General features: G+C 49.0%; 2 protein-coding genes and 3 non-coding genes across 6 annotated transcripts in view; 4 read left to right on the forward strand and 1 right to left on the reverse strand.

The window, feature by feature from the left end:
* ARMH1 (armadillo like helical domain containing 1) lies at positions 1 to 12,978 on the forward strand. Its single transcript, XM_065655813.1, has 11 exons — positions 1 to 206; positions 601 to 669; positions 1,190 to 1,356; positions 2,219 to 2,415; positions 2,567 to 2,651; positions 5,054 to 5,176; positions 5,714 to 5,786; positions 6,764 to 6,893; positions 7,766 to 7,843; positions 8,601 to 8,706; positions 12,753 to 12,978. The coding sequence occupies exons 1-11, from the start codon at positions 1 to 3 to the stop codon at positions 12,764 to 12,766; spliced, it is 1,248 nt and encodes a 415-aa protein (XP_065511885.1). The 3' UTR covers positions 12,767 to 12,978.
* Positions 3,050 to 3,164, forward strand: LOC136002662 (U5 spliceosomal RNA). The gene has a single exon (XR_010607956.1). It is a non-coding gene; the product is annotated as a U5 spliceosomal RNA (small nuclear RNA).
* Positions 4,158 to 4,272, forward strand: LOC136002660 (U5 spliceosomal RNA). Its single transcript, XR_010607954.1, has one exon. It is a non-coding gene; the product is annotated as a U5 spliceosomal RNA (small nuclear RNA).
* On the forward strand, positions 4,734 to 4,848 carry LOC136002638 (U5 spliceosomal RNA). Its single transcript, XR_010607934.1, has one exon. It is a non-coding gene; the product is annotated as a U5 spliceosomal RNA (small nuclear RNA).
* The window catches only part of KIF2C (kinesin family member 2C), an 18,438-nt gene continuing 10,095 nt past the window's right edge, over positions 9,932 to 18,274 (reverse strand). For both annotated transcript variants that reach the window (XM_065655812.1, XM_065655811.1), the window contains 10 exons: positions 17,880 to 17,943; positions 16,641 to 16,732; positions 16,258 to 16,400; positions 14,759 to 14,963; positions 14,181 to 14,291; positions 13,617 to 13,684; positions 12,046 to 12,148; positions 11,852 to 11,968; positions 11,359 to 11,485; positions 9,932 to 10,008 (listed from right to left, as the gene is read on the reverse strand). In XM_065655812.1, coding sequence (XP_065511884.1) covers positions 9,932 to 10,008; positions 11,359 to 11,485; positions 11,852 to 11,968; positions 12,046 to 12,148; positions 13,617 to 13,684; positions 14,181 to 14,291; positions 14,759 to 14,963; positions 16,258 to 16,400; positions 16,641 to 16,732; positions 17,880 to 17,943 — 1,107 coding nt within the window. The remainder of the gene's footprint in view (positions 10,009 to 11,358; positions 11,486 to 11,851; positions 11,969 to 12,045; positions 12,149 to 13,616; positions 13,685 to 14,180; positions 14,292 to 14,758; positions 14,964 to 16,257; positions 16,401 to 16,640; positions 16,733 to 17,879; positions 17,944 to 18,274) is intronic.

Below are 18,274 nucleotides of genomic sequence, written 5' to 3' on the forward strand. Positions count from 1 at the left end.
ATGACGTCTGTCAATGAGCAGGAAGCCATCAGGAAGCTCATGGTTTTCTTGCAGGAATGGGATAGTGCCCACAAAGTTGCTCGAAGCCAAATCCTGGACAACTTCATCAAAAGCAACGGCAAGAAGACAGAACCAGACCTGGAGCTGGAGTTCTCCCAGGGAGCCAGCTTGTTTCTGGCTCGCCTAACAGTGTGGCTCAGGATGACGTATCTGTTTCCTTGGACAGCTGGAGGTGGCCCATGGTAGTGGGATGGAGAGGAAGGGAAAGTTCTCTACCAAAAATTTTTTTAAAGAATAAGCTTCTGTATGGAAACATCTATATCCAGCTGTGTTCTTCAAGGTGTTGTTTTGTTGTTTGTTTTTTTTTTAATGGCTATCTAAAGATAGAACTGAAGGGAAAGTCATGTAACCTTTCTCTCAGGGACCCAGAATTAGTGTTTTTTCTCATATTGGGATGAGCGTGCTGTGTCTGCATGCCTGTGAGAGGAAGGTCCCTGCTCTCTCACAGAGCGAGTACGCACTTCAGACCACCACGTTGCCAAAGGCAGCCTGGGGGACATGACAGTGGTCTGTAAATCTCTCCTTAGCCTTGTCAAACAGCTACGTGTACAGCACATGCCTCAACAAGCTGCTCACGTCCATTGGCATCTTCCTATCTGCTGCAGGCGGGTGAGTATCCAATGTCACCGTGTGAGAGGTGCTGTGGGGAAGGCACATGAGGGTGAGGGGGTGAACAGATGAAGAAAATAGCAGGTCCTTGGCCATATTTTTGGGAGGGCTGTGTAAGCACTCTGGGCAAGGCAGGCCCCAGTGAGGCTTGTGACAGCAATTTCGAATGCTCTCAAAACCAAATCCACTGCTTGTGCATGTCTCCAGAACCACTGGGTCACTGGCACGATGTGGAAGGAGCGTGGTGAGAGCCTGAGTGCACAGACGGGGCTTTCTGTGCCTGTGGATCAATATCTGAAATGAGCACAGGAGCTGGTCACCTGCTGGCAGCAAATTGGGCTGCTGGTGGGCATCTGCCTCTGTGCCCCAGGCTGAGCTGCTTCATCTTCACTACCCAGGCTCCAGCCACCCACTGCCGCGAGGTAGGAGGTGACAGTTCCTGGGAGCATGGCTTGCCGACAAAGGAAGATGGGCTCCAAGGCAGGTGACACTTTTGGCTTTGTTCCCCCTATCCTTGCAGGCGCAGATACCTTATGGAATTTCTGCAGATGGGAGGTCTCTTGGTTCTCCTGGAAATACTAGGGCTGAACCACCCAAGTGAAGAGGACAAAAGAGAGTCTGTAAAGCTGCTGCAGCTCATAGCGGACACTGGCAGGATGTACAAGGAGTTCATTTGTGAAAACTACGGTAGGCAGCGTGTCCATCCATGCTTTTTCCTAATTCAGGTGAGGATGTTCTCCCTGACCTCTGGCCCCTGGGGCTCCTTGCCGCACTGAGCCACTCCCTTCCTTCCACTTGCTGGATGGCAGATTGCCACAGCGTTTGCCTGGATGGAAGGAGTTCAGAATCTCGGCTATTGTTGAGCGGTTGCATTTCATCTCCTCAGTTTTTAATGATCTCACTTTCTTTACAGTTATTTCTTTTGATGCAATATTGCTGTCCTGCTGGTTGCAACTGCTCCAGTTAAACCACAAAACAGTTTTCATTCTTCCCTGCAGCATTCACCTGCTGCAAACTTTCCCAGACTTCCCCTCTGGGAGTGGGAAGGTTTTGTGGCTTGTGCCTTTTTAAAGAGCATTACAACTTTTTTTTTCTTGTTTGTTGAGGTTTTTGGTTTGCTTGTTTTGTTTTGTTTTTTTCTCCTGTGCAGTGGAAGCCGAACCCTGTTGTTCTGTAGGTCAGGTTATGTTGTGAGAAGCTACAGGGTGACACCTGCCATCACAGCTCCTCCAAAGGAGACGAAGCGGCAGGATCAGCAGAGAGATCCTTAGCAGCACGATCAGCATCCCAATGCCAGATCCTCTGCTTGTGTAGATGCCCAGAGAAGGGCCTTGGCCACCTACTGCAGCTGAGAATTTTGCCGACTGCTTTTCCAGTTAGTCTTGTGGCTCCTGACAAGGACAAATAATGTTTTTCCTGACTTCTGTTCTTCAAACCATGCTTCAAGTGGTACATGGTGGTGGATTCTCTCGGGGTGTCAGTGAAACAGCTGAGATGGGTGACCCAGACTTATCCAGGTGAGTGACTTGGCGTCTCTTTCTCTGCACAGGGGTGCAATCCCTCGCCAAGTTCATGGCTACTTCCAACTCGGCAGAGGCTCAAAAAGATGTGCAGGTTCTGCTGGACTGTTTGGGGCACGAGAATCCCAAATACCAGAACCAAGTCTACAAAGGTCTCATTGCTGTGCTGCCATGTGCCTCCCCTGGAGCCCAGCAGCTGGCTCTGCAGACACTTGGGGACATGCAGGTGGGTAGTGGGCCTTGCCAGGGGTGAAGAACAGCTTCCATTTCTGTCCCTTCTGCAGGAGAGGGGACAGTCTCCTTGGTGTTGGGTGCCTGGAGAACAGCCTGGAGTACGGTGTGAAGGCTGTCCCCATCATTCTGCCCTTTTCCCCCAGGATGTGGTGGGAGAGGTGCCCTTAGGCCTCGTGGAGCCCGTGCTGGGAGTGCTACGCTCAGTGCACCCGGAGGTCCAGTGTGCAGGTAGGACCCAGCTTGCAACCCTGGGCAGTGGCTGAAGGGGTCCGCGGGCAGCGGTAGCGCGGGGTGGCCGCCGGCAAGCCTGGGCAAGTGTGGCAGGGGTGTGGGGAAGGGCCTTGGGGACTGAATGCTGGGGACGGGGAGCGTCGTTAGCATGAGGTCATTAGCATTCCTCTTATTTGCATACCCAGGGTGCACTGCGAACCGGCGGCCAGCCCTTCTGGCGGTGTCCGCCGCCGCAGCTCTCGCGGGGCCGGTCGGTTCGGCCGCGGCACCGTGCTCGAGTGCGCTGCTGGAGAAGCCGGTCCGGGGTGGCGGGTACGGGCGGGAGCGGCGGGGGTCGCCGTGCGCTAGGGGGGAGCAGCCAGGCGTGGGTATCTGTGCGGGGAGCAGCGTAAGTCATACTCTGGTTTCTCTTCAGATCGTATAAATCTTTCGCCTTTTACTAAAGATTTCCGTGGAGAGGAACAAGTACGAGTGTCGATAAATTTTTTGAGGCTTCACTTCGGTGAAGCTATCCTTTCATTGGTTAATAATAGAACTGAATGATCGCGAAGAGTTTCTGTACTTTGTTGCTGAAACAAGCACATGGAGCGTTAGGAGTGCTCCTTCGATGAGTCTAAGGAACCTGCTGATAAACCGTCCCCGACTCCGGTGTGCACGGCGGAGCGTGGGCCCGGCTCCTCTTTCCGCACAGCTGACCCGGTGCTCGGGCCTCCGCGGTCCGCCCTACCCCTGCTGGGGACGGCGGCTTCATTACCCTTGTCTGCTCAAAAGATCAGCGAGGGTTCGTACAGCCCCTTCCCCCGGCCCGGCCGATGCAGCGGGGCCGCTGCCTGCCCCGCCGGCGGTTCGGGCTCCGGAAGAAGCCGTTAGCTGGGGACCTGCCCCGGGCACGACAAGCCCGCCACCGCAGCGCTCCAGTCCCGCCCGGGCCGCCGCTCCGGTGCTGTTGTCGCCGCGGGGCTCATGGGCGGGCCCAGTCGTTACCGCGCAGAGCTCAGCGCCGTGCGCGGGGCCCGGCTGCCGCCCGCCTCCCCCCATTCGTAGCGGCGGTGGGGGCGTACGGCGGCCTCTCCCGGAGCCGGTCTTTTGCCTCTGCGCGGCGCTGGGATGACTGAACCTAAGCCGGGCACCGTGGGGTCCTTGCGCGCTGCCCCGGGCCGCCACCGCCGTCCCCGCCTCTGGCTGCGGCCCATGCAGCCCTGCCCGGCGCTACGTCCCCTCCCGCCGGGGGCGGGCCGGGCCGGGCTGTCTCCATAACACATCCCATCAGCAGGGCTCTGATCAGCATACCCAGGATGCAGTGCGGGGCAGCGGCGTGCTGGCCCCGGTAAACAGAGCCGCCCCGGCCGGCGTGGCGGTGGGCTCGGGCCGAACCGAACCGCGGGTGTTGGTAGCCGCGACAAGCCGGTGTCGGGCTGGGCCGGCAGGGGTCGGGCTGCAGGTCGCCGTGTCCGTTGAAGCAGCACCCGGGGGTGGGTATCTGTGCGGGGAGGGTGTTGGAGTATACTCTGGTTTCTCTTCAGATCGTATAAATCTTTCGCCTTTTACTAAAGATTTCCGTGGAGAGGAACAAGTACGAGTGTCGATTAATTTTTTGAGGCTCCATTTCGGTGGAGCTGTTCTTTGCTTGGTTAAAAAATAGATTCAAAAAACGAGTAACTGTCGCAGGTACGGGGCGTGTGGTCCCGAGCACGTTGTAATCTTGAAAGGGGAGAACGGCGAGCACTCGTGGTCCAGGTTGGGAGGAGATGCGATCTACTGCGGAACGGGGTCGGGGGTCGGCAGCTAAAGCGCTGGCCGGGTCGCCGGAGCCGCCGCCTCATTAGCATGTGTTCGTTGCCGTCCGGCTGTTTTGCATGCCCAGGGTGCACCGCGGCAGCACGGCACCGTCACGGCTCCGCTCTCCGCCGCCGCAACCGGAGGCGGGTCCGAGCTGTTGGGCTCTGTGGAGCTCGTTCCCCGCGGCGGGGCCGGGCCGGGCCGGGGGTGACTTGGCCGGGAGCGGGCGGGCTGGGGTCCGTCGCCGTGACTGTGAGGCGTGGGGCGGGCGGGCGGTGTGGCAGGAGTGAAGATAGGCATGTACTCTGGTTTCTCTTCAGACTGTATGTATCTTTCGCCTTTTACTAAAGATTTCCGTGGAGAGAAACAAGTACGAGTGTCGATTAATTTTTAGAGGCTCTATTTCGGTGGAGCTACTTTTTCATTTGTCAAAAACAGAATGGTGTTCAGATGACTGATAAACTCTGCTGCTTGCCTAGTGGTCGCAGTTCGGGGTGACTGCTGGCACCTCTTGCCTGCGGGGCTCTCGCGGTGACAGGCGTAGTTAAGTCTCTGCTTTTCTCCACAAACACATCCAAAATGTGAGCCCCGGTGCTGACAGCAGCTCTCCTCTCCTCCAGCCATCCAGCTGTTGAAGACCCTCATGGCCCACAAGGTCCGGACAGCCCTGCTAGAGGGCCTGGTTGCATTGCTGACGCCACCCAGGAAGGAAGCATTTGCCGGCTGCATTGACATTGCCAAAGGTAAGAGTTGACCAAGAATACACAGCAGGCCTGCAGGGGCAACCAGGGGGGTGTTTCTCCCAAGGTCCCTCATCTCCTGCAGGGCTCAGCCATCGTGCTGATTTGCAGGGGAGGAGGTGCAGGGGGCTGCCCTTTGAGGTGAGGGGCACAACAGCAAGGGCTGCCCGGGTCAAGGCAGTGCTTGCCTGCAGCACTAATGCTGGTGTGCACGTCTCCAGAGACCCGCTGAGATCTGCTGTCTGCTGTGTGAGGATGATGAACAGTCCCAGCCCCAGGTGTTTCCTCCCCGACTTAGCACAGCAGGCTGCAGTGGCCCATGCTCTGTGAGCTGTGCCTGTGCTGCTGTGAGCATCATTCACACAGATTGTTGCAGGGTACTATTTACGACACGTAGCCACAGGGTTTCCCTAAGGTGTATTTCCTGAAAAAACAACATCCTCCTTTCATGCTAACAGTGTAACTCCACCTCCGCTCCCTTCTTACATCTTAGAAGTGTTTCAAAGCATCATTCTCACTTTCCTCGTTTTCCTCATCCAGACCCAACCTCTCTTTGCCTGAGGAAGCCTGTGCTGGTGTATATTCAGCAGGCAGCTGCTGCAAAAGCCATTGGGTAAGAACCTCTGGAGCAAAACGCGCAGGAGCATAAAAGAGACCTTAGAGAGCAGCAGCTTCTTTTGGGTAGGAAAGGACTGGGATGTGTTCCTCCCAGCGACCGTTCACCCACTCACCTCTGGCACTGCTCTCTGGCTGAGCACTCCAGCTCGGGTGAGTCTCCAGTACTCGGGTGTGCAGAGATGTGATGTGTTCAGGAATGAGGCAGGGTCTCTGCCTTGCAGATCGCAGTGCTCAGACAACTGACACTGGAGCTGGCTTGAAGTTTTATTTACAGGGAGCTGTGGAATCCCATCTGCTCTGGCCCTGCGTACCGTCACAGTGTTCCCTTTATGGCTGGGCCTGGAAGCAATGTGTGTGTCCTGCCACAGTGCAGGGCTGAAGGGTGCTGTGTTGCTCAAGGCCATTGTGTTCTCCACACAAGGAGCCACAGCAAGCAGCGAAACACCCTTGTTTAACATAAGCTACCCAACAGAAGAGTCTAGTGCCTACGACTGACTGCAGAATCCTTAAGGAAATTCAGCCATTTGTGCTAGTTTGTTCGTTCAGTATGAATTTCCTGCAGTGTCCACAAGATAGTGCTATGAGAACACTTTTCCTGCAAAAGCACCTGACAGAAAGCCCTTGGTGGGTAAGGAGCAATACTGGAGTATCTTCCAGGGACATCCTCACAGAAGTAATGGTGGTGAAGTCCTGGGTTCTTTATGATCATACAAGAAACTCGCTAGACTTTAACACACACCAGGAAGCTCCTGCTAATCGTTAATCAATTGTTTATCAGCAAGCCCACTTGTTAAAGAATTGCTAATCCATGCACAACCAAACATTTATTGTTTAAGATTTTCCTGTCTGTTGGTGCCACTAGGGCAGGAACACATCATTTTCTACTGGGGTCACACCAAGAGGCCCATCCTCAGTTTGTTTTGAGCTTCTTCCCCCACGCAGAGTAGGGGCTGATTGTCTACCTCATTGCAGTGAATTAGCCAGGGAGTCAGCAGAAGTGGCTAATGAGCTGATCCAGCTGCGAGTGGTACATGGCCTGATGGTTGCTGCAGGGAACCTGGACCACATGGCCAGCCAGAGACATGCCAGCATCTCCCTGAAGGTGAGCATGGTGGTACATGGAGGTGGACATCATAGCACAGGGTCTGCTCCCAGAGCACCTGCGCAGAAAGGCACTGTGAGGTTTTTGCTAAACACAGCACACACAGGCTTATTCACAAGGGCAGGAGTGACACTTCCTTCTGGAAAGAGCTGCTTTTCCCCTCCTGTCTGCCTCCCTCCTGCCACCCACCACAAATACATTGCTGGGAAGCCAATGTTGGCCCTCACACCTCTGTTCTACCCCCAGACTTGCTGTGAGTAGCAAGCACGGACAGAGCTAAGGGGCTAACCAAGACAATTTGCATGGAGCAAGACACTAGCACAGAATTATAAACAGGCTATTTGTCCTGCTGGTGCTGGGTAAAGCGTTTTGGCCTGTGTCAGCACAGCTCTGCCTGTATAGCAGCCACAGGGAAGGACCATGCTGTCAGTAGATGGGAAGGGCTGAATGAGTGATGTCCAAGAACCAGGCTGCTCAGGGGCAAAAATGGTTTACAAATGTACCTAGTAATGCAGAGAGTCAGGGCACCCTTCCTGAGAGCAGGCACTAACCACAGAGCAGGTGAACTCTTTGGCAACTACTGCACTGCAGCCATTTCACTGAAACACCCTCCCTCCTCTTGTCAATGAAAGTGGGAACCGGTGCTGTGGGAGGGCAGGGGGGAACAAGGTAAGGCTGGAGCAGGGACCCACAAGTTCCTCTTGCTGTGTTCATGAAGTGCCATCAGTAGCACCCGTGTGAAAAGAGGTGGCCCAGTAACTTACTGGTGAGTGACACAGGTTATCTGGAGCCACACCATCCATGCAGCTCTACCCTATAGATGCACACTCACACCCCTTCTCCCTTCACACCAACTCTCTGTTCTGTTGCAGTATTTTGTCCACACATTTCCCTTTGTCGAGGAGTGTGTGAAGAAGGCACTAGGACACACACCGTTCCAGCAATTTATGGTAAACTTGCCTCCCTTATGGGGTTTAAGTGGCCCTAGGACCTTGGTCTGTTTTGCAGGGATGTAGGGACAGGATTTCTTTTCACAAGAAATCCAGTCTTGGATGAGAGCCCAGATACAAACCAAGCCACCCTTTGGGAAGTGTTCACCTTTGGTCGCAGTGTTCAGCAATATAATTGCTCTGAGTTGACCCTGAGACAGCACAAGGAGAGACCTCAGACTACTGCTACTTCTGAGACAGTGGGAACTTGCTGTCTGAAGTGTGACCTCAAGGGCCAGTGAGGCAAGAGGTGACCTGAGCTCCTCCAAACCTGGTCCCTCCTTACTCTAGCTCCTGGGGTGGACATACAGCATAGTAGGCAATGTTAAGTCCAGGAAGAGGAGGTAGAACAACCAAGGGGCAACATTTTATTCTTTGTACCCAGGCCCATCCTTACTCACACCAAGACACCATTGGGCAAGGCTGGATAACCCAAGTGGATCCCCATCTGAAGTGGAGCAGGAATGCCTTGCTTTAGTCCAAATTCAATAAAGCATAACAACCCTTTTATTTACATGTGGCATCTTAATGTGACAGAGGAAGAGCCCCGGTACAAGTCAGCTTTAACAGTTCAGAAGCCCTTAGAATGCTCAGCCCCACACTGCTTCCAGTACCTAAACTGCTGGAGGGGGAAGGATCCTGTCTGGGTTGAAGCATTCCTTTCCTAGCTGCTTGTCCACATCCCATTAAAATCCTAACTCCTTTATTGCCTTTTCAGGACAGTGCTGAGACCTGGTACACAAAAATAAACCCATTCCAGGCTAAGGAATTGGCCTGCAATACAGTAGACATCCCTGGAGACATGGCAAGGATGCAGCCTACAGGTAGGTGCAGTCACTTAAGTTACACCCTTTCATCCTTTACTTTCAGGGGTAAAAGGCAGTTCAGAAAGCAGGAGAGCAAGGCAGGGGGGTTGGGTAGGGAAAGAGGGAGTAATGATAGAAAGATCCCTTTGTAATCTGATGTTTGTATAGCTGCATCCTGTGCTGCTGGACCCAGAGCTTGCAGGGCTGTTTTGTCCTTTCAGAGATAAACCCCAGGGTAAGCTCAGGAAACAGAGGACAGCTCACATGCCTCCCATCTGTCCTTCCACACCCTGCCTCTTCCCAGGGGGCAGGTTGTATGGGGCTGGTTAGACCCAGGCTGCACACAACAGCCATGGCAGCACCTTGCTGCATCTAAGCCAGTGTCAGCTTTGCCTTTCTGCCCTCAAATATAGGTTTCAGTTGTCTCTGAACATGTGTATTTTATATGGCATGTTAGCTGTGGAAAAAGAAGCAAAGTAAGATCCTGGGGCTGTCTTCCCCAGTGGTACAAGGGAGTCTCACAGGGCCCTTCTCACTTAATTGATGTCATAAGAGCTGAGCCATTCACTACATGCTCAGCTGCAGGACAGGTACCTCCTAAACTAGCTTCTCCCTTGCTAGGGAAGTTCTACCCAGCAGGATCTCAAAATTAAGAGAAAATTTATTAAATTATTTTAATGTAAACATTACAATAAACTTCATCCAAGAAGCCAGCCTCTCTCTACAACACCAGTCAGTCTTCAGAGGCTGTTAAACTTCACCAAAAATCGACAAGAAATTTTATAAGATAGAAGATAATTAAATCCAGGAACATTTATTTATCAAGCAAACTTCTTAAAATACTGATTTTTTTCCAAGTACATATAGCCCATTTTCTTTCTGGAAAAGCCAGACTTGGAACAGTTTTGCAATACTTAAGCACATCTGGAAAAGTTATATATACACTAGAAAACTATACAAGTATCTAGTTCTAGTAGAAGAGACCATTGCCACTAGCAAAGGGCCAGATGCTAGACAGATCTGGCAGACTCTCTGCACCCTCCCTCCCCAAGCCTTGCAGGGGATGTTTCTAGCACTCTGCTGAGTTCCCTGGTACCAGGCCATGAAGAGAGGCAGGCTGCTGTGTTTACTCCCCTCAGACACACATGACACACTGACATACCACATTTAAAACAGAATTTACACAAACCAAACATGCAAGACATACAGAAGTCTGCTTGTGAACCAGGTTTTGCTGTATTTACTAAGGCCTCTGCCGGCTCATCTGCTTGCTGGCTTGCTCCTCCAGTTGCATGGCAGCCACCAGGGCATCAAACGTTTCTGTAAAGGAAGACAGGGGTGATGGGGACTGACTTGGAAACAGAATTCCCCAGCCCAGCTGTTCTCTCAGCAAGGGCCATAGACAGAAGTGAACTGGGCAAGAACTGCTCAGCCAACATCAAATTCTGCCTGATCCCACAAAGTTCTTCAGCTGTACCTGTTCATTTCTGCTTCACAGTTTCAAGCCTGCAGTTTGCAGTTCAAACTAGATGCCACTAATCCAAGCATCCCACAGGGCCAGGTTTCCCTAGCCTATAAGGCAGAGAGGGTACCAGGACATCTACTCTTGTTGCCTTCTCACCATTCCCCCATGGTGAATGGAGGGAAAAAGCTCTTGGGCTGCATTTGAGATAGGACAGTCAGGGGTGTTTAAAAACAAAAGTTTCACTACTTCTTCAGGTTAACAGTTCACTTTGATGCCACAATTTTCAGCCTCACTTTGAAAAAAACCACACCACAAAACACCAAACACAACACAAAACACAACACACCTCTCACAGCCCTGTTTTTGAGGGAAAAACCATGCTGGCTGTAATGGCTCAAGTGGCATTGAAGCCTAAGTTATTGCAGCAGTGCTGAAAGGTAGCAGTTACCAGTGTAACTTCACCTGCCCTAGTCAGGCAGTCTGTGTACCCACCACTCTGTTCCCATGTCTCAGCCAAGTTCATTTATCTGCCTTGCTGCCTCTCTACCACTGCTTCAACCAGCATGGCCCAAAGGTAGGCAGTGCTCAGGGAACAGGCAGCTGACATCCTCCTGCAAAGAGCTGGGAAGTCTCCAAACTGGGTCAGAACTGAACAGCTGGAGGGAATTTGTTGCATGTTTTGTAATGCCCTATGGTAAGGCAAAGGCACATCAAATGCAGGTGCTGGCAGACATGGCATCTCAGTATATGCCTGGCAGATGCTTGTTATAAAGTGGATGGGTATGGATATCCATGAAAACAGGAGTGGAAACGGCAGACATACCCCTATGAATCCCTACCACATGGCACTGGGACCTATTTCTCGAAGTCTGTTTTTTAGCCAAGGCAAAAGGTAAATGATATAACAAAGTAGCCAAACAGATTTCAGCTCATCTCTTCTCAGTGGATACTACATTCTGCTCAAGGGAAGGCAGTTTTTTTATAGCAGTGAAAAGCAAGTGGAAATTACTAGCCAAGATTTTACTTTGGAAAGTGCAGACAATAGGACATTTCAGATCTATCCCTATGATCACTTAGGAAAGTGATCTGAATTGTAAGCTATACAGAAAGCCTGGGTGCTCAAACCCCCACAGGTATGCTGGTATTACTGTCAGGTCTTGGAGAAAACATTAGTGACAGTGCTAGTCAGACAGGCACTAACCTACCTCTGGCACTGAGGAAGTTTCTTGAACCCTCCTCTAAAAAGTACTTAGTTCTGCTCACAAAAGTCTCAAGATCGTAGTCTGGTTGCTCCGTGATTCCCAAGAGGTAGTCGAGTTCAGTCACTGTTCTCTATATTTAGAAGGGTAACAGTCATGAGAAATTCCTTTCTGGAAAATAAATTTTTCTTCAAAGCTGTCACACCAATCAAGATAGCTGAGCTTTTACAGACCAGTACCAGCCAGTGCTCATTAGCAGCAAGTAGAGGTTGCTGGTTCAAGGGGAAGGGCGACCAGCTGGCCACAAGCACTTAAATGCCCCAGTTTAACCAGTTGGACTGGAACCACAGGAAGAAGTTAGCAGTGAGGAAGTAGTAACACTGCTGTAGAGCATCTTGCATTCCAGCCTACAGCCTACCCAGCAGCACTTGGCTCAGACAAGCAAGCTGCTGTCAACATGTAGAAGGCAGCTTGTGCTGGGCTTGCCTCTTCCACATACCTGTCGCATTTCTCTAAGCTGTTCCACAAGCTTCTCCTCCCGTTCACTAATTTGAGTCATAGCCTCACGATAGTTGAACAAGTGGGGAGAGATATCTTCCTCCTCATCCTTGGAGAGCTGCAAGAAATAGTCCAAGTAAGAAGAGCAGCTCGTTCCCAGCTTTGAGATCTGTTCAGCCCACTGCACACACATACATTGTATTGAAGACCTGAGCCTTCTCCACTCATCTCCGTTTCCTCAATCTCCATCTGATTCTGTGTTTCACCACCTCCGTTATGAGGGCTGAGCTCTTTCACTCTGCAACAAGAAGATTTGTTACTCAAACTCTTCTTCTAGCAGTTTCTGGACCATAGCATCACAAAGCAGCTACTGCAATCAGTGCTCAGCAAGAAACATTTGGCTGCACTTAAAGTTGCACATTATCACCCCAGAGGGCTGTGGGTAGGAAAGCTGAGAGATATTTGTCTCCATGCCCAATCTAGGACCTCTCCTGGAGAGGGAAGTTCAAGTAGACAATGCTAATCACCAGCAACACCTTTCACAGAAGATATCTTCCACATTTCAGCTTGGTCTGTCATGACCAACTTAGTATAGAAAGAAAAGGAATAAGGTTGATTTCCCCCGCCCTCCCAGAGACCCATTGTGCCAAAACAGGTCTATAATAAGGATAAAAGTCACAGCTGATGACATGGCACTAGAGTTAGATGTCAGACACCAGCTGGACATTTCATTCCTGTTACCAGTGTCAGCTTCGTATTTCCAGTGTTTCAGCCTAATACCCCCTTTCTTATAGCTTGAACTCGCATTGTGCACTGGCTAAGAACCCAGTGGGCCCAACTCAAGACTAGAATCTTACTGAAGCACACTAAGTTGGATGTTGTGCTTTGTCCTGTACTTTCAGGTGAGCAGGAGTGACCTTCCACCAGAACTAAAAAAATGCAACTTCAATCTAGAACGAAATCTGGGAATCTGTCAAGATTCAGTGTTCCTGAATGCTTATAACAAGAATTATCATACATCCTTTCAGAGAGTGGAGTGCTTTCCAGGAAGGAGCCAAGCAGCCTTTTGTGAGCTAAAAGAAGGAAAGCTACCAAGCCTGAAACATGCAAGTGTTATCTTGTTAACATATGACAAAACTGTTAATAATCTTTTTACTTGTCACCTCACTGCACTCTCAGAGGGGTTCCAGGGATCAGCAAGACACCAGGGAAACATGGGACTCAGTCCCTGCAAATCTACCTTGCCCTGCAGGTACCCAAGGTCAACCACAGGCCACTCAAAACACTTTCTGCTTAGTGGCATTTGCGTTCTCCAGGTCCTTCAGATTCCACCCAAAGCCTCCCAGGTGCCACACACTTTTAGTTCATATCAGAGTCCATCAAGAACAAGTGTTTTGTGCCATTGATACATTCTCAGCACACCACTTACAGATAGGACCCAAAGTACTACAAAAAGTAAAGGGCATGGAGGTAACAATTCAGGACAGGGTTAACAGCCTACAAAAAACCAGGGCAGTCTGAAGTCTGGCATGGGAGACTCCCCTGAGGAAGAGACATTAGTCATGCTTTAATACAAGCTCTATTATGTCTCACAGAACAGCTAGGTTAGTTTCATAAGACAGCTCTAAAATAATTTGCTCCTAGAAAAACCAACCTCCAGATTGCCATTACAGACAATGATGACAAGAGAACTTTTGGTCAGAATAAAAACAGCCAAAACACCACCTGCAACATGAGTAGAATGCCCAGGTGAGAAAGGCCATTACCTGTCAGCGTATCTCAGTGTGTTTAAGGTGTACTCACACGAACCCATGCCTGGAGAAATCATTGCTATCTGCAAACAGAACAGAAGACCTCAGTGACTCCCACATCTGACTTTTGCTCATGTTAATGGTCCTACAGATCTCACCAGGCAGCTAGGGCAGAGGGTCAGAGTTGAGACATTCTGTCAAGTCCATTTTTCTCTGTAGTTTCTGGTGGACAGCCCAGTGGCCATATATCCAGCCCTCCACTGGCTTTATGTACACCCACTGTGCTGCACCCTCCTCAGGAAGCAAAGTCCTTTGGGAGCACACCAGGGTCTACTGCAGGTTCACTGTATGAAAGTGACTTCTCCAGCCCTGCTTCTGCTGGGATTCAGCAAATATCACCAGGTTCTGACCTCTGTCACCAGGAGTGAGCAGAGGAGGAAAACTATGACCTTTTTTTTTTGCAGAGAACTGAAGCTTTCTGACTTCAAAGTCCCCTCACTCTAGAGGAGGAACATGCAGCTATTTAGTTAAATTGCAGAGCCCATAACCAGTGTGTGCTTGTGCCATGTGTATACTCACCATACAGGTTCTTGAGTTCGTTCCTATGAATGAGTCTCTTAACACCTGGGTCAGCTTGCTCTCCCGGAAAGGGGTATGAGATTTGTTCTGCCCTAAAGCTCGAATACATTCCTGAGGAAAGACAAGTCCCTTGAATGTAATATCTGTGTTTTATCCTCAAACAGCTCTGCAAGCCATCAACCACCAATTGCTGGTAACACAAGAGGCTAGATAATGGTAATCTCTATTGCTCTGCAAGAGCCTCATAGCCTTTTAAATATACTCCAGGTATTTGACTGTTACAGGACAGCTGCTATATCCATCATATGTAAAAAAACCCCACACCAACACAAAAACAAAAGACAACTTGAATGACACTTGAAATGGCTGTACCAGTGTCTGGCCTCACAAGACAGCACTGCTTTCCTGGAAACATTCTACGTGGAAATATACACAATTTGCAGGGTTGTTAGCATACTAAACTAGGATGTTTGGCTGTTCTTTTTCCTTATACTGGAAAGAAACAGAAGAGATAACCCTAAAGTTGAACAGAATCCATGTGTTGATGAACACTATTTGCTCCTGGAGCTATAGCTCACCTTCAAAGCTAGCAAACTCTTATTGATTTCTGCACCTTCCATTCGTGTCTGCCGATCATCACTAGATGTGTCTGCACCCCTCTCATTTCCTGCCAGATCCACCAAGGAAAATTTGCCAAGCAGTCTTCCTCTTCGGCGTAGTAGGATTTGGAAGCAGGCATGTGACCGTGAAGAACTAGCATTTGCAAAAGTCTGCCCAGATGTCCTACAGCAAAGAGTTACAACTGTGATCACAGAAGATGCAACAGGTACCAACAGTGCTAGACGAGACCTGCAGCCATTCAGTTAAGTTGTTTAACCTCCCAGGTTTTATCCCACACATCAGTACCTCAAGTCTGCATGAATTATAGAATTACCTCTGATATACAAGCACAGAAGGTCTGCTGTGAGAAACTGAACCTGGGACAACTGTGAGTTGTTGAGACTTCAGGCTATTTAAGCTGCCTAGCTCAACTCAGCCTATGCTGGAGCACCTTTCTGACAGCTAATGCCTTACATGTATATTTGGAGCTGGAAGACGCACCTTCAGCACTGCATCTCCCCACCTCATAGCAGGCCACATGTCATTCTCCTAATGAATCTGCCATTACACAGTAAGCTCAGCCAAGCTCCCACTAAACAGCAGTAGCTGTGCTATCACGTTACAATTGTAGTAAATCCTCTTCTCCAGCTAAGCTGGCTTGGCACTTTATCTCTGCTGTGCAACTGCACCTGCCCCATCACTGCAAGACAGATTGGAGTCTTGTAAAAATCTCCCTGTGACCTTCGCCATCATTCATTCCCTGAGAAAGCTGGCAAGTTCACTGTCCCACCTGTGTCCCTTCTCCTGAGTGAAAGGGATGGAAGTTGTCCTAAAGTGAGGCAGGAATCTGAAATGTAAAACAGTTTTTGGCTGAATTGTCAACCAAAAAGCATGCACAGCAGAGTGCTGAATGAGCTTTCAGGATGTGCATATACTGCATATGCAGTATAATACAGAAGCGAAGGAGTTCTCATTTGCCTACTAATGTTTTCACAGCAGTTGCAACTTAACTGAGACAGGTAAGACTTGGTAATACAGATTTTGGCCCCTAATTAAAGGCACCAGTACAATGGTGGAGTTGCCCTGATCACAGCCTTCCTGTTAGCATGATGAGCCAAGCCTACAGCTGTGCCTTGGCACAGCTAATCAGTTAATCAGCTAATCAGTTGAGCTGTGGCACCAGGGCAGCCATCTCTTCATGTGAATACTTGCCCTCTTCTCAAATTACATAAGGACACATGAACCATGAATCCTGACCTCCTCTATGGAAGGCAAGCTAAACCCATCCTCACCAGCCCTTTATTCTGTAACCACCTTCTTGTTTTCATGCAGAGGTTCTGCTCAGTGCCTGCCTATTACTGGAAACAAGCAGCTCCCATTTAAGTCTCAAAGCACCAGCTACAGACACTATATATTTTTTGTAGACAGAGAGGTACAACAGGACATGGTTCTTCATATTGGATTTAAGGCACCAAACCTGCAGGCACTGCCCATCTCAATCATTCTGATGACATCCTCAGCACAGCTGACTTGTTTCTCTTGGAGACCAACGACCTGGACCTGCTGCTTGCCATCCTCCAGGACTCGAAGCTTTGCCTTCTTATTCAAGAGGTCAAACACCTATAGTCAGGCAGCAAGATTGAGGTAAATCTGAACAAAATCTCCTTTATTTTGCACTGTCTTTATAGAAAGCTATACACAGAAACAGCACCTTTAACATACCCTTCCAATTCAATTGCAAACACACCAAAACCAAAAAGACCATATAGAACTACAGAAACCAGTAAGTTTTACACAGCTACTTGTGAAACATTCAGCCAAAGAAGCAAGGTCAACATTAAAAAAACCAAAAAGTCTTACCTTTCCATTGTATATTTCAAAGAAAGTCACATAGACTTCCAGGTTCTGACTCCTGTACCTGGGTTGGTTTAGAAGAAGGAAGACATCTTGTGCTGGTGAGGAAAGGCAGGAGTTCAGTTAACTAGTTTAAAACATGTTCTAGTTGCTGCTTGATCTACTTTCAAATATTGCTTAGCCATAAGGCAGCGTCTAGCAGCTGGATGACAGTCATCCTAAACAAATGCTAGTGGAACAATTAGTGCTGTGCTCCCATCTGGAAAACAGTTTCAGCAGCATTCTCATCCAGGGACTGAAAACATGGGGATTCAGAAGTTTCTACCACTGATGTCACCTGCAGACAGCAATCCCTACTGATCTGAGGGAACACTGGGATCTGCTGTTGTTTTGGACAGGCCTGAAAAATTCATAATTTGTGTTTCAAGCACTTCTTGCAGAAAGCCTATAAAACACACATCCCTGAGCATCTGCATTGCTGCTCTTTGGAGACCATATACCAGATCAGTTGACCCTTAGGCTGGATCCAGTGCAGCACCTCACAGTCTTCAGACACTGAAATTGAGCTAGAAAGCAAAGACTTTGCTTCAGGGCCAGTCATTACTAATTTTCAGAGACTAGCAGACGGTTGCTCTTGTTTCAACTGCTGTGCTACACAGGTTAGTTTCACAATATGCCTTTCTAAAGGGAAGGTAGAAGAGGCCAGGGTTCACAGGGCTTTGTGGGCATTATATCAATGAGGGGCATCTAAACATCTGTTTGCTGAAGTAATTTTGTATGTGCCAGGGTTTTTTGCATCTAATGCATACAGGAAGAAATAACATACATTCATATGCTTTCTGTATACAGGCTTTATATTAGAAATAGGTAGGGTCGTGTTGCATTCAAATCAGGTATTTCCAAGCACCATCCTTAGTTTGAGACAAAAGCAAAGCAGAAGAATCACAATTAAATGGTTCAGCCCAGCAAATGCCAAATTAGTAAATACATCATCTCTTTGCCTCAAAACCAAGTGAATTCTAGTGAGTTAAGTGTGGATCTAGAAATTTACAGGCTGGAAAGAAAATATTTTGTGAAACTGATTAAATAAAAATCATACCTCCTGCAAACACCAATATTTATTACTGAAAACACAAATACTTTAGGTATATTTTATTGGAAACATTTTAAATAACCATACAAAATCAGATCTATTTAAGAAACAGCACTACTTTGACTTTCATATCTAAAGAAGAATCAACTTACATGCAAAAGCATATATGCCTTTTGAGGCATTCTGTGCTCTCCCAGAGAAGTCTCCACCCATAGTCTGTGAAGAGAAAAGAGGTAAGGTGTGGTACAAACAAGTCAGGCTGCCTGATTTTAGTCCTAAGAACATACTAAGAAATTACTATGTGTATATATATGTGTGTGTATATATATATGCTCCAATGTCAGCAAGATGATTAGAACACAGTGCAATTTAGGATAAAATTAGGTTTTTTGCTTCCCTATTGGTTAAGAAAGAATATCTGGACTTTGCAAAGCAACAGCTGAATGCCTGCAAGGCTCTGCAGTGCAGAGTCAAAGCAGTTGTTCCTCCAAGGGGAAATGCACAGTCTTGACAGAGCAACCAAATAGCCCCTGGCCAGAAGAAAGAG

Source organism: Caloenas nicobarica, chromosome Z (genome assembly GCF_036013445.1).
Source record: "Caloenas nicobarica isolate bCalNic1 chromosome Z, bCalNic1.hap1, whole genome shotgun sequence".
Classification (NCBI taxonomy): domain Eukaryota; kingdom Metazoa; phylum Chordata; class Aves; order Columbiformes; family Columbidae; genus Caloenas; species Caloenas nicobarica.

Excerpts from the sequence above, each read along its gene's own strand:
- ARMH1 (XM_065655813.1), top strand. The coding sequence starts at position 1 with ATGACGTCTGTCAATGAGCAGGAAGCCATCAGGAAGCTCATGGTTTTC. Across the intron at positions 670-1,189 it reads TTCCTATCTGCTGCAGGCGG|GCGCAGATACCTTATGGAAT; the intron begins GTGAGTATCCAA and ends CTATCCTTGCAG. Across the intron at positions 2,416-2,566 it reads AGACACTTGGGGACATGCAG|GATGTGGTGGGAGAGGTGCC; the intron begins GTGGGTAGTGGG and ends CTTTTCCCCCAG.